Raw genomic sequence first — 15005 nt, 5'->3', positions numbered from 1 at the left:
CGCTCAAATCTTCTGCAAAAAGCACCAAACTGTGTTTTCTCCTCGAGGCTAACAGGGCTGATGCGATGTTTTTCACAGGGCTGTGTATCTGGTCCGCCACAAGGAGACCCGCCAGCGGTTTGCCATGAAGAAGATAAATCGGCAGAACTTGGTCCTGAGGAACCAGATCCAGCAGGCGTTCGTGGAGCGGGACATCCTGACCTTCGCTGAGAACCCGTTCGTTGTCTCCATGTTCTGCTCCTTTGAGACGCGACGTCACCTCTGCATGGTCATGGAGTATGTGGAAGGTAAAGATGAGAGGCTGCCGAGTCTGACGTTATGACAGGCTCAGGCTCAGTTTGAGTGCTATTGCTGATTATTTATTTCACAAGTTATGGTGCTAGATCATACCTGATTAACAGTTTCAGTTGCTTAGACAGAGAAATAGAAACAAAATGAGTGTAGCACCACTGATTTCACTATTTTTCTTTTTTGTTAAGGTGGCGATTGCGCCAACTTGCTGAAGAACATGGGCCCGCTGCCAGTAGAAATGACAAGAATGTACTTTGCTGAGACAGTTCTGGCCCTGGAGTACCTTCACAACTATGGGATTGTGCATCGTGATCTCAAACCTGACAAGTGAGAACACAAAGCACCTCACATTTCACTCCTTTTTCAGATTTTTTGCATTTCTTTTAGAATTGTACCGTGGGAATAAGTCCTTAATCTTTGCTTTTGCTTCTCATTAGGATCCCTTAAATTAAACAACATTAAATTAAGACATGGCTCTCCCTATGATTAGGCACAGATTTGTCCAAACTTCCTTTTATCAGTCCTCCTTCTCCTTTTTTTTAAAGGGATAGTTCACCCAAAATTCAAATTTCACTCATTATCTACTCACCCTCATGTCAACTAAGAGCTGTGAGAATTTTCAGAGTCCTCCGTTCCTTCTCTGAGTTACGGGGGGGTCCGCGCAGCAGTATTTGTCCATATAATGGTTGTGAATGGACACCACGTTTCTTCGTCCAAAAAGACACACCAAAAAACATCCAAATACCTCCATACTGCTCGTCTGTAATGTCCCTCTTGTATTGAAGCCCCGACATGAGAAATTGTTCCGAAAAAAATTAAATAAGTCTATATTTTAAGCTTGTTTGTAGCGGAAGCTCCCAGTGTCTCAGTTCACTGCTCTGCCTGTGTAAGTGCAAATCTCACGTGATTTGCACTGACCGGCGGAACAATTTCTCATGTCGGGGCTTCAATACAAGAGGGACATTACAGACGAGCAGTATGGAGGTATTTGGATGTTTTTTGGTGTGTCTTTTTGGACGAAGAAACGTGGTGTCCATTGACAACCATTATATGGACAAATACTGCTGCGCAGACCCCCCCGTAACTCAGAGAAGGAACGGAGGACTCTGAAAATTCTCACAGCTATTAGTTGACATGAGGGTGAGTAGATAATGAGTGAAATTTGAATTTTGGGTGAACTATCCCTTTAAGTTTAATTCAGGCTACTAGTACTTAAATACACAAATACAGTTTAACTGCTTATATTGACCAACTTCTTTTTGTTTTCAGTTTGTTAATTACATCAATGGGCCACATCAAGCTGACGGACTTTGGCCTGTCTAAAATTGGTTTGATGAACATGACAACCAACCTGTACGAGGGTCACATGGAGAAGGACACAAGAGAGTTTATTGACAAACAGGTGAGTCTAGTTCAGAAGTAAAACGACCAAACATTTCTATGAATCTAGGACAAACGACACTAATTTGTGACAGACATGATTGTGGAAGAAGCTGGTTATGTTTTTTTTTTTACCATACTCACCTGTGATGGTTTGCATGTGCAGGTGTGTGGCACTCCAGAGTACATCGCCCCGGAGGTGATCCTCAGACAGGGCTACGGGAAGCCTGTGGACTGGTGGGCCATGGGCGTCATCCTCTATGAATTTCTGGTCGGCTGCGTCCCGTTCTTCGGAGACACTCCTGAGGAGCTTTTTGGCCAAGTCGTTAGTGGTGAGTGCTGAAGTGACGGGAAAAATAGAAAAAGATGCATCTTGCCTTTTAACACTTCAACACATCTTTCTAAGATGAACATTTCCTACTAGCATGGACTTAACTCAAGAAAATATTCCTGCTTTTTACAGGATAAAAGCAAAGGTTGTTGTTCGTTTAATTTCCTCCACATGAAAACATTTGATATGTTTCAACAAAAGACCGACGTATAGATAATAGTAGTGCTTAGGGATGCACATGATTAACCGTTAACCGATAACAAGAACTTTGACCGATTAATACTATTGGTTATTTATTTATTTTATTAGCTCCTTATGTCGTCAACTCATGGGGGCGTGTCGACACGTGCAGAGTTCACGTGCCTTCAGTCATATTTCACAGCACAAAGTTCCACAGGAGGACTGACAGTATGTGCAGCAGCCCCCATGAAGGAAGATCAGACAATAAATGTACCTACACGGACATAGATGTGAATCACCTGTAACAACGGCGCTGGAAAAAAAAAAAAAAAAAAAGAGGACGTCGCTGCTCTCCAGCCTGTTCAGCTGCAGCTCTCCTGCAGCTCCACAGAGGAGCTGTCAGAGGAGCTCTGCTGCTCCTTCAGCCTGGTGTTTGGCTGCACTTTGTATAAAAACAGTTCTACATTGGACGATCTAACCTCCACAGCGCGATCAGCTGAGACAGAGCCACTGATCAGCTGTCGCGGCGCACGTGTGTATTTAATGGCAAAAAAAAAAAAAAAAATTTGAAACCAAAATTATTATTATTATTATTTTTTTTTTTTGCCGTGCGCCGCAAGATTCTTAATCTTATCGGTTAACGGTTAATAATCGGTTAACGAGCGTCGGTTATCGGTCAGAAAAAAAATTCAAAATGTGCATCCCTAGTAGTGCTGGATAAATAGTGCAGAGGCCATGCAATTGTTATATACTGATCTGCTGACCGGCTGCTATATCTGTGTTTTGCAGACGACATAATTTGGCCTGAAGGAGACGATGCTTTACCTGCTGATGCCCAGGACCTGATCACCCGCCTGCTGAGACAGAGTCCCCTAGACCGACTGGGAACTGGTACTGTGGAGTTCACTGCTGGCCACCACATGAAAAAGCTGCATATGCATTAATAATGTTGTTAAGAATATAGATTGATTTTTAAAAATAAATATGGGTTGTTATTTCCAAATTGAAAATGCAAGTCAAGATTGTTGTAGCATGAGGGAAATGAAAACGGGGGCTTCCTCCTAAACTTATTCTTATTGAAAAGAAATAAAAGAAATAATATCTATAAGTGGAGACTTGAATAGAAAACGTCTATGAGAAGACATTTAAAAAAACTAATCGCTGAACTTCATCCTGTGTTCACCTGGCTGCAGGCGGAGCCTCGGAGGTCAAACAGCATCCCTTCTTCCTGGGTTTGGACTGGAACGGACTCCTGCGGCAGAAAGCTGAATTCATCCCTCAGCTGGAAGCAGAGGATGACACCAGCTACTTCGACAGTACGTCACAGTTGACATGGGATTATATTAAATATCTTCTGATCAAAGTTACATCCTGACCTCAGGCTTTTTTGAAAATCAATGATTGACAGCATTGATGTACAATTACTGACGAATAAAACCACCACAGACTGTATATCCCTGTATTTTTTGGAAAATATAAACTTCTTCCTCTTTCTTTTTCTGTTTCCGTCTTCAGCTCGATCAGAACGCTACCATCATTTGGCGTCTGACGAGGATGAGGAAACCAATGATGAAGAGTCTTCCTTGGAAATCAGTAAATTTTCTTCCTGGTCGCATCGTTTCAGTAAGGTAAGGAGGACGAGATCTTCAGAGGTTTGAGCAAAAGAAACCTCAGCATTAATTCTATGAATATTTACAATGTTTACTTATATAAGCCAATGTTTACATGCTAAGAAAAAAAAATGATATGACAGAATTGGGTAAAATGTGACAATTTTCTGTCTGTTTCCTCTATATTTTACCTCTTAAAAGTGTTAGTCATCAAAAAACTGAAAACCACAGTGTGTGAAAAATGCATGTGCAGCTAATTAGTGTTAGGTGTGAAATAGAAATGACCTGTGTCAGTGTCGTGCTTTTTGGATGAGAAAGTGGACTGAAGGACATCCAATATCCCGGCACTGCATTTAAAAAAAACAAATCACCTGAAAGCTCTTCAGTACTTACACAACTGCTCGTTTTGTTTTTCATCTCAGGTTTACAGCAGCACAGAACACCTGGCAACGCCGTCCAACCTGAGCTTCTCTTCCGACCGCAGCCACAGTGAGGACAAAGAGGACCGCGGGGACATGGGAGCACTCAGTCTCTCCCCGAGCCCAGCAGAAGGCAGCGTAGAGCGCAGACACGCTGGACGCATGGCCAGGTTGGCACAACTCTGAAATATACAGTATCATAACCTCCTTTCACTCCATTTTCCTCCAGTTCTTTTAGGTTTATCCTTACTTCTCACTCAGCAATTTGTTGCTAGATTACCTGAATAATAAAACTTGAATAAATGAATAGTTTACAAGCTCTCTGAACATTTACTTCCTTATCTTTTTAAAAGCAAGAGTCAGTCAAAACACAGTGTTGATGTGATCACTTGCACATTTGCACCAGTTGATTTACTTGTCCTACTGGTCTTTTTCCACTTGAAGCCTTCGCCCTCGGGCGTCCTCCAGCTCCTCCCAGTCTGAGAGGAGCACCAGCCCTCTAGTGATGAGCAGCACACACAGCCTGGAGACGATGCCCCGCTTTGCCCTCTCCACTGACGATGAAGGTAAATTCTGTTTTTTTTTAATGGCAAACAACAGCCAGGGACACACATCCAAAGATGAACAGATTTTAGTGGTGGTCAAGGTCACTGTGACCTCACATAACACTACTTTTGACACAGTTTTTTGCATAACTATAGGGATAAAATTGAGCTTTACCCCCTGTTAACCCTTTAATCTGCGTTACCTGCAGCTGAGGTGGTTGTGTCAAACCTTCGTCGGATCAGGATTCGCAGCAACAGCACCGGGGCCAAGCACTCGTCCCCCAAGGAACCAGCTGGCCCGCGACGCTTCGGCAACCAGCTGGAGACACCGGACAGACAGAGGCTTCCCTGTGGGGGGAAGGTCCCTAAATCAGCCTCTGTCTCGGCCCTGTCTCTCATCATCACTACAGGTACAAAAGGGCGTCATCACCACCTCAAAGTCTCAAAAAATACACAATTCTTTCAAATCCAATGATTACCGAACCATATTTACCAGATTTGTTGACACCAAATCATATGTGAACTTTGTTGCAGATTCAATTTATAGACTAAAAATGACGAAGCAAGACTTTGCTTCAATTCAGACGTTTTTTAGTTAATAAAAAATGGGAAAAACATACAGCGTGTGTGCTAAGTGAGAAGGTACAGCATGGAAGCCTAAACATAATCAAACTGACGTAATCACGTCACGTTCACTTTTGCTCCTAGAGCATAGTGAAGTCCATCTTTTAATGTAACTTTAAATCAAATCAAGTGAAATAAGTCTCTTTTTAACTACATATTTAACATATTAAAATGTTTTTGTGAAGATTAATTTTAACTTATATCCCTAACTTATTTATTCTTTCAAATAATATCTTCCTTACTTTAAAGTTATGTGGTCAGAAAAATTAAAGATAACGATCGTGTTTTTGTGTTTTTCTTTTTTGGTAGATGACTCGCCTGGTGGCCTCCAGCCCAGCCCCATTTCCCCGCGCTCGCTGTCCTCCAACCCCTCATCCCGCGACTCCTCACCCAGCAGGGACCTGTCGCTCTGCACCGGCAGCTTGAGGCCGCCCATCATCATCCACACCTCAGGGAAGAAGTTCGGCTTCACCTTGCAGGCCATACGGGTCTACATGGGTGACAGCGATGTGTACACGGTCCATCACATGGTGTTGGTGGGTAGTGACACACAGCTTGTAACTGGTCCTTGTTTGTTTTGAGTGTTTTTACTCTGCCGATGCTACACCAGAGGATAAATGTATAAAAAGGAGGTTATGTAATGCTCAAATAAAACTCCTCTCATGCTCTGTTTTGCTGTTTCAACAGAGTGTGGAGGAGGGCAGCCCAGCGCACCAGGCAGGGCTCAGCACCGGTGACCTCATCACCCACATAAACGGAGAGTCTGTCCAAGGCCTGGTCCACCCTGAGATGATAGAGCTGCTGCTGAAGGTACGACGACTCACAACTGCTGCGGCAGGTTGTCACTGATCATTTTTACAGTTGCATCCTTTTTTCCCTGGCTCAAATGAATCATTATTTCATTCCTTTGAAATGTGCAGAGCGGCAACAAGGTGGCGCTTCAGACCATAGCACTTGAGAACACGTCAATCAAAGTCGGTCCTGCTCGCAAGACCAAGCACAAAGGCAAGATGGCTCGTCGCAGCAAGAAGAGCAAGAGGAGAGACAATTATGACAGGTGAGAATCTGAGGTTTGCTTTCTACTCGCTCTCTGCAGCGTTACTCATCTCTTGTTTACTGTTTGAAAACTGGGAAGAAAAACGACCCTGAGTCCTCTGTCTCCCTCTAGTGGTACTTAACTGTTAACTGTAGTGCAGGAGCCTGTTTGTACTAGTATGATTACATTCAATGCATCATTTTATTCCCTTGCTATGGTGAATATTTACCCTCAGCTTTATGCTCTGTTGTGTTTTGAAATTGCTTATGTATTAAATACTTAATTGAAAAATTGGACATTCAAAAACACTGTTACAATAAAAATCAATCACTGTAAAAAGAGAAGGACACCAACAATCCTAAATACAAATAAGGGCCATTATAACACACAGACATCAAATATCCGACTCTTCCTCTTCCTCCTCTCCAAGGCGACGAAGCATCTTGAAGAAGCTGTCCAAGCAGAGCACGGTGATGCACAGCAGCCGCAGCTTCTCTTCCGGTCTCCATCACTCTGTCTCCTCCAGTGAGAGTCTCCCAGGGTCTCCAACGCACAGCCTCTCGCCCGGCCCTTCCACACCCTGCCGCAGCCCCGCACCCGACCATCAGGCCTTTGGTGAGTCACTGTCAGGGTTTTTGATGTGGAAAATAAAGTGAAAAACATTTTAAAAAGCAGCAGGATCAATAGAGGTTTCAGCAGTTGTGCCAAATCTTGACACCTCCACAGATGGTGTTGTGTTTATATCTTTTATGGTGCTGATTGTGTGCTCATAAAGGTAAAATACTGTGCTTCTTCACAGAAACAAACTCCCCTCAGAGTACATCTCCGTGCTCCAGCTCTCCCAGCTCTCCTGCCGCTCACATCCGGCCCAGCTCCCTCCACGGCCTGGGCTCCAAACTCAGCACGCAGCGCTTCAACAAGGTCGGCCGCAGGAAGTCGACCAGCAACATCCCTCCCTCGCCCCTGGCCTGCAACTCCTCCTCCACACAGCCCCTCTCGCCACAGCGCTCTCCGTCCCCGCTGCCCGGCTTCGCTAAAAGCCTCCACAGTTATCACGGCAAGACCCTGTCTCCGCCCACCATCGTCAGACACATCGTCCGCCCCCGCAGCGCCGAGCCGCCCCGGTCTCCTCTTCTGAAGAGGGTGCAGTCGGCCGAGAAGCTGTCGGGGGTGTATCACGCAGATAAAAAGTCGTACGCCCCGCGCAGGCACACGCTGGAAGTGCCATTTTACTGCGAGGCCGATTTCCTGGGCGACTCCGAGGCCGAGGGCGCCTGTGGAGGCTCCTACATCGGGGTCGACCACAGCCGGCTGGGGGGCTACATCGGCGGCCAGAGGCTGAGGGACCCCGGGATCGAACGATCGGAGCAGCTGGTCGTGATGAGGAAGCTGAACCTGTCGGAGCGGCGCGACTCCTTTAAGAAGCAGGAAGCGGTGCAGGAAGTGAGCTTCGACGAGCCCGAGGAGAAAACCAGCACCACGGTCACGGTGACCACCACGGCGGCTGGAGCACAAATGCAACTTCTGCATCCGCACCAGCACAGGGCGGCCTGGATGGTCACCGGACCCCAAACCAGCGAGGAGGTGGAGCTGGAAGTGCCGGTGGTGAGGAGGTTCACCCTGGTGCCCCAGATCGCCGTGCAGGGCTCGACGGAGAGCGAGGAGCAGGACGAATGGGAGCCGTGTTCGGACAGCGAGGAAACCACGGAGAAAGCCGAGTTCGACATCGACGTCACTCCGTCGCAGAAGCAGCGGGTGGGATGTCCCCTCGCTGACAACAGCCGCACTCAGGCCGCGGGAATCACTCCCTCTGTTCTCCGAGTCCGACCGTCAACAGAGAAAACGGAGAGCAGGAAGGAAACGCTGCAAAAAGGGAATCTGAGAAAGTGAGCGCTCACAGCTCTGCTCATTTCTTTCCTTTCAATCTTTTCAAGTGCAACTCTGAGGGTGCTTTGTAATCCGAGCCAGATGAACTGAAAACTGGGAACTCATTTACAAACCTGTCTGGCTGCAAAAGAGTGGGAGAGGATTTTACTTGAATTTTTTTTTTTTTTTTTTTTAATTTGTAAATACTCGCCTCAAGGATTTGCAGACGTTCTGGTTGTATTTATTACATTTGTAAACTATGATGAGTTGGTAAACAGGGAAAGAGGGAAGTTTTCATTGGTTGAGTAGCCAGGGCTCAACATTTTTGTATTCATAAAATGTGGTTTTATGTCCTTTGACTGGATGTTTTTCTATAAATGTCTATTTTTAAATGAATTGTTGTGGTACACAGTCTTCTGATAATGCTGGGCATAACTGTCGTTGGACCAAAAGGTACGAGAACTCTTTTTTTTAGTAACGCGTGTCGTTTCCCCTCAGTGTTCGAATTTGAACAGTCCAGCTTCCAGTCGTGGTGACATCGCTGCAGTTTGATCTCGATCGTCATAAACCTGCGAATAAGCTCAATTCATACAATGAGAAACATGTGTCTTTATCTACAGCACACACCTGCAGTCCACACACTCAGCCTCAGAACAAGGCACAAACAAACAAAAAGAAAACTACCAGGCACAAATAAGGTTAGTTTTGCAGCTGTTGGGATTCTCCTCCTCTCAAGAAGGGTATGACAGTATGTGCCATTATATTTGTATAGTGTCCTCTAAGCCATATCTTTAAAAACAGAAACATCCATTCAAATCTTTTGTGTTGCTTGTTATTTCAAACCAACATGAAGCTAAGAATCTGTTCTTTTTTTTCTCTCTCTGCTTGTGTCCCAGTCTCGACAACATCTCATGAAAAATGAAGTTCTATGTCGCATGTCATGTTTGTGGCTACTTGATGTGAAGTTAGTGCAATCCTGTGTCACGGAGGTATGACGAATATTGTTATTGCTTATTTTTTTAATTCTTCTGTTCACTTTTTGACATCTGTAGTCACTGAAACAGCTGTGCATCTTGCTGCGATAACTTGTTTTACTCGAAGCGTGCATCTTACAGGAAAACAAAACAAAAAACACTGAGCAGCCAAATTGAGGTCAACGTCTTCTTCAGAGGGAATCACAGGAATATCGTTTTGTTTGTGTAAACATTTTGAACTCGCATAAAGTGACTTCACATTTAGAACAGGAAATTGTATTTTTGATTTTTTTTTTTTTTTCCCCCTGATGTTTGGTCTTTTTTTCCCCCATGAGCATGTGAGAGACACCACGCCTAAAATGACCTGCTCCTACTTAATTAACTGTGTAGTGATGTTTACATTGGGGAGAAGTGCACTAATGTATTTTGACATTGGCTTTTTGTAATTGAGTTTCGAAGAGGCGACACATCTATGTTGAATCCAAACCCAGGGCTTCTTCGAACAAATGTTTTACGTGTTTGTATCGTAGAAATATTGTTGTATATTTTGATAACAACTTTGTGTAATTCCAGATGTGTTGAAGGAAAAGATTATGCACAATGACAATGATGATTTGTGGCACCAGGATATTTTTTTTAGTCTGGCTTGTGGGAATGGGCTGTTTTTGTTTTTTGGGGGGTTGTTTTTTGCCAAACACCTTGGTCTGGATGTGCTGCAGAGTTTTCCACTACAGAAATGGAGGTCGAGGTTGATTGTCTTATTTGTCAGTGGCTGTTGCTGTTGCTGGCTTTTGTACCGACTTTCTCTTGGGTCTTTTGTTTAAATAACATCAGATTTGTTGTTTGATGTGACTTGAGCTCCCCCTTCCTTCTTAAAACAGTCCTTGGATCTCATGATGACGACCTCGCAGGGTCCCGTCGTCATGTGACCAAACTCAGTTCTTTTTGCAGTCTGACAGAATTGTTTACAATGAACAAACATGCTATATGTACCGTGCAAACATTTTATATCCTGTGGCTGTACATGATGAAGCTACTCTCTTTGATACCGTGGAAGAGGACTACACTGAAACTGCTCTTTGGGATTGATTGATTTAGCACCAAGCTGATTTACATGCACTTAACTAACAGAGTTACCATAGGCTCTCTGAAGTTACCTGGAGAAAGAAACTATTTCCTTAGCTGGGCAAAGGGATGCAGGGTCTTCTAGAGAAACCGACAGTGTTTTCATCATTATGTAAATATTCAAACTGGTTTGCAATGTGTTTTTTAACATGTACACATCTGGATAAGAACATTGTCTAACAGGGAAATAAACGCTGAAGCAGGATGAATACAGAAATATCAGGAGGAGCATTCACATGGAAGATTACTGGATAAAAATTCAGCTAATCTCACATACTTTGACGTAGTACTTGTGCAGTTCAGTCTGTACTTGAAAATGCCACATGGGTAAAGAATACATCACTAGGACCAGTAGTGATGTACCAGTCTGCCTGGTTCACCCAGCTGCATGTGGACATCTTCTTTGCACTGTGCTCATCCCTGATTTCTCTGGATAACCTGGTTTCTCTTGTGAATGTGAATGTAGCTGCTGCTCTGCTGATCTCTGCTGGTCCAAAGTGTCATGTCACAGCAGTGAGAGGTGGCAGCTGCAGCCTCCGGTCAGCATAAGCAACACTCTCAGCTGGTGTTAAACTGAAACTCTTTCGTTTTTTTTTAGTTTTTTTTTTAGGGGTCAGACTGCTGTACATGTGCATGTGTTCTCCTGTGGACTCTTCTGTTCAGTGCATGCTGCATGACACAAGCACACAACTGTAATACTTGATTGCATGGTATACCGGCATTGTCGCCCTGTACTGTGTTTATCTTGTGCAACAAATAAACTTTGTATTTCTCTTTGACTCATCTTTAGCTGGGCTCCACTGGTTGTTTTTGGGTTCTTGGATGCTAACAGGTGGAAATAAGTCTGGGAATGTGTGTAAATCTGTTTTTTTTATATAAACAGTTTCACTTTGTCACACTTCTTGTCCTCTCACATTTTTTACTTTCTATGCATTAATCTGACATGAATGGCTGCTAATACAGAGGCATTGGAATTGTATTTTAACTACATACTAAGATATACGTAGTCTTGTGAACTTAGGTCTCTTCCTCTCTTTAAAACTGTGTGACTCCCTGAAGAACGTGCGTGGCCGAAACCCATAGGAGTTTTTTTTCAAGGTGAACATGACCAAGCTATAGCAATATAGACTTTTTAATTGACAGAGAGTGCCTTGGATATATTTTTTTCAACTATCACATCCAAAGAGCACCTCCAAAATTGTAAATGTTGTTGAGTCCAGGAAGTGCTCCTGCTACAATAATCATAGTACAAACTACAGTAAAAGCTGATTTGTGCTTCAGCATTTCTGACAAGAACTTACTGATATTGCAGGTCGGTTGTTCTTGATCTTCATGAGACTTCCTGAATAAGTAAAGATTAATTAATAAACTACATACTGTTAGCCGACACATTATGGTAAAGTAGCACTGTCACTGATGTGAAAAAATGCGACAAAAAAAAGAAAGAAGAAAAAAAAAGGCATCTAAAAAGGGTCAGTTGTGTTAAAATATTTTTTCTCCATGACTCATATATTTCCAACATTAGTCTATGAATCACTAAGTTGCTACAGCTAATTTACCTTGAAAACAAATATGGTAATGAACTTACCCCTATGACTAGGGATTATGGCAGTGTTTTTCAACCTTGGGGTTGGGACCCCACGTGGGGTCGCCTGAAATTCAAATGGGGTCACCTGAAATGTCTGGTATTTGATACTCAAAACAATTACTGATAAAAATATATTTTTTAACTAATTATTATTCTTTTTTAAATTATGATTTAAAACACCACACACAATCTTAAACAACAGTATTCTATACTTTCACTTCAAATATAAATCAAGTTCAAATAAAATGCAGCATATGGAAATATCTGAGCTGGTGCATCTTGATTGGGGGCGTAGGGTCACCAGAAATGTGTGATGTCAAAATGGGGTCACAAGCCAAAAAAGGTTGGGAACCACTGGATTATGGCAATAGGCGAATATGCCAAAATGTTGAACTATCTCTTTTACATTTTTTATTAATACTTTTTGCCTAAAAAATAAGTAGAACCCTTGCAAAAACAAAGAATTGGACAAAGAATTACAGCAGAGGTTGTCATCACTTGTCATTTCCATGACAAATAAATACAACATTCAGCTGCATTGCAAACTCTTGTTGTATTGTTTTTTTTTTTATCTTTGTATTTTCCATTCTTTTTTTAAACTATTTAAACTGTGTGATGCATTACATGGACCTGTGTCTGCAATAAAGCTTTATATGGATATGGTGGTGCTATTTGCTAGGCGACCAGCTGCAGTTCCCTCTCCGGCCTGCAGTGGGGAGGGGGCAGTCACGTGTTGAGTGACTTGTGTCCGCACCACAGGAGGAGGAGAGGAAGAAGCTCCTGTGTCCTTCACAACAGCCAACATGGCGACTGCTACTAAAATCATCCAGAGGCTTCGCAATTTTCTAGCAGGGGTAAGCGACCGAGACCGCGGGCAGACTTTAAACCGAAGCCAGGAGATAATGTGAACACGTTTATCTCAGGCTCAGATTGTTTTGACAGTGGATTAAGTTACCAGTGGGAAATGTCCGGTTTTAGCCAGCTGTGTTAGAGCTAGCACGGTCGGTCGGTTGTGAGCTACAAACAGTCCGTGTTATATCTATTCTAAACTTTATTTGTTATATTGGTAAGTTTTGATGACTGATGATGATGATGATTTGGTTGCTTTGTTTTTCAGCGGGACCTGCAAACCAAACTTCAGCTGCGATATGAGGAGATTGCAAAGAGGTGAGAGTGAGTGCTGCAGACAGAGAGCAGCTTGGTTGTGAATAATAAGTAATTGACATTTAACTTAGCAGGGAATCACATTCATAAAACAGCAGGTGTACTTCAGCTCGTCGGGTCTGTTAGAAATATAGTCTGTTGTGCTGTTGTTTGAGCTGCAAACTGCTTTTTCACACCTGCAAACTGGTCACCTTTTGGCTACAGTCACCCTTTTTATGTCAACCAGAGTAGTAGAAGTGAATGAAGAGGGTTTTGGTTTTGTAACTGGTCACCTTTTTCACTACTCCAGAGTTTGTAGGTCTGTTTTATCCATGTTTATAATTGGCCCTGTCATAGGCACTGGCAGTAAAATGAGGATGCTTTTTGTTTGCTTTGTTTTGTGTTTGGTGTGACCAGCACCAGCACCAGTTCTCCTGTGAACTATTTTTTTTCAAGGTCCTCTGTCTGTCTCCTGTGTCTTTTCATCTGATCCCAGACTGATTCAGTGATGCAGAAATCAGAGCCACAATATCTGTTGTTTGTAATTGATCATCGTGACTTCACATGTGGAGATTTTGTGTCTTTTGTTGAATGAATTCAAAATTGATTTGCCTCCATGCTGATGGACAGAAATGTAAATGTGGGTCTAATTCTCATTATGTGCCTTAAAAATGTCCATCTATGCAGCATGTGTTACTGGACCAAGAACAATCCAAAACCAGATGTCTATTTTTCTAAATAAAATGACTAATATATGTCTTTTTTTTTTTTTTCAAAATGTAAGTTTAGGGCCTGACAATCTTATCAAAGGTTCAGCATCTATATGCAGCTTTAAAGGAAATAATGCATCTGCTAAAAATGTTACGCCAAACACTCATTTTAGGGATTGTTATGACTTGTGGACAGCTTTGAGGCAGACATGCAGATTTGTTTTGTTTATAATGTTTTTTTTAATCCCCAATAGGACACAGCCACCACCCAAACTGGCAGTAGGACCAAGCCACAAGTACGCTGACAACTACTACTACACCAGAGACGGACGCAGAGAGTCGGTACCCGCCACAGTTGTCATGTCTTCACAAAAAGCTCTCACTGCTGGCAGGTAATTCACTCAAACCAAAGCATTTTTATGTACCATGGTGATTTAACTAGAATAACCAGAGAAGGACATCGCTGTAATAGTAAGATACAGCCTTTTATAATAGACAGATTTAAAGTAAAAAGCAGAGGAAGCATATCCAGTGAACAGAGCTTTATTTAGCCATTGAACTCTCACTTTTTTGGGACTCAAATAATCACAATAATCCAGTTCTTTTGACAACATGAGGATTCACATCATTATTTTGCAGTTTCATAAAACCAACATTTTGACAGCTTTAGAGTTACCTGTGTTTTTTTAATCTCTTCTAGCCAAGCTGCTGAAGCTCCAAAGCCTCCAGTTACTCCAGGCGCCGTCTATAAAGAGCCATCACTCTCCACAGACCAGCCGTATCTGTGAGCAGCAGGACAAACAGCTGCAGCATCAGCCTCACTTCTCTTTTGCAATCAGCTGTAGAAACCTGACCACAGCAAGTGTTGGTTGTATCCTGTACAATAACTAGTGTGAATAAAATGTGTTATATGTTTACATTTTTGTCGCGTGGTTATTCTGGTCACGTTGCGCACCAAACGTCACATCATCTGGGTGAATGCATTTACTGTCATTGTGAAGGATAGTTTGTGCATAACGAGTGCAAAGACACTGGGATAGTAGTGAGGACATCATGGCAGATGTGTGTCTCAACTCAACAGCTGGATCCAGCCAGAAAGGGAAGTGTCTTGAAGAGGTAAGGACTGGACCTTGTCTTCCTCCCAGAATGAGACGGTCCTGTGTCATAAGATCCAAAACTGAAT

General features: G+C 43.0%; 2 protein-coding genes across 2 annotated transcripts in view; both read left to right on the top strand.

Annotated features, from left to right (window-relative positions):
- mast3b (microtubule associated serine/threonine kinase 3b) overlaps positions 1-8420 on the top strand; it is a 33170-nt gene extending 24750 nt beyond the window's left edge. The window contains exons 14-28 of the mRNA XM_083970347.1: positions 79-287; positions 480-618; positions 1561-1693; positions 1838-2003; positions 2972-3073; positions 3376-3498; positions 3698-3810; positions 4215-4381; positions 4656-4777; positions 4966-5166; positions 5690-5916; positions 6068-6190; positions 6301-6437; positions 6847-7031; positions 7216-8420. Coding sequence (XP_083826473.1) covers positions 79-287; positions 480-618; positions 1561-1693; positions 1838-2003; positions 2972-3073; positions 3376-3498; positions 3698-3810; positions 4215-4381; positions 4656-4777; positions 4966-5166; positions 5690-5916; positions 6068-6190; positions 6301-6437; positions 6847-7031; positions 7216-8306 — 3238 coding nt within the window. The 3' untranslated portion in view covers positions 8307-8420. The remainder of the gene's footprint in view (positions 1-78; positions 288-479; positions 619-1560; positions 1694-1837; positions 2004-2971; positions 3074-3375; positions 3499-3697; positions 3811-4214; positions 4382-4655; positions 4778-4965; positions 5167-5689; positions 5917-6067; positions 6191-6300; positions 6438-6846; positions 7032-7215) is intronic.
- Positions 8421-12716: 4296 nt separating this feature from the next.
- On the top strand, positions 12717-14739 carry ndufa7 (NADH:ubiquinone oxidoreductase subunit A7). The gene is made up of 4 exons (XM_083969872.1): positions 12717-12823; positions 13087-13136; positions 14077-14214; positions 14523-14739. The coding sequence occupies exons 1-4, from the start codon at positions 12773-12775 to the stop codon at positions 14608-14610; spliced, it is 327 nt and encodes a 108-aa protein (XP_083825998.1). The 5' UTR covers positions 12717-12772; the 3' UTR covers positions 14611-14739.
- Positions 14740-15005: the final 266 nt, after the last annotated feature.

Source organism: Trachurus trachurus (genome assembly GCF_905171665.1).
Source record: "Trachurus trachurus genome assembly, chromosome: 4".
NCBI classification, from domain to species: Eukaryota; Metazoa; Chordata; class Actinopteri; order Carangiformes; family Carangidae; genus Trachurus; species Trachurus trachurus.
This window is presented reverse-complemented; position numbering and strand designations above follow the sequence as displayed.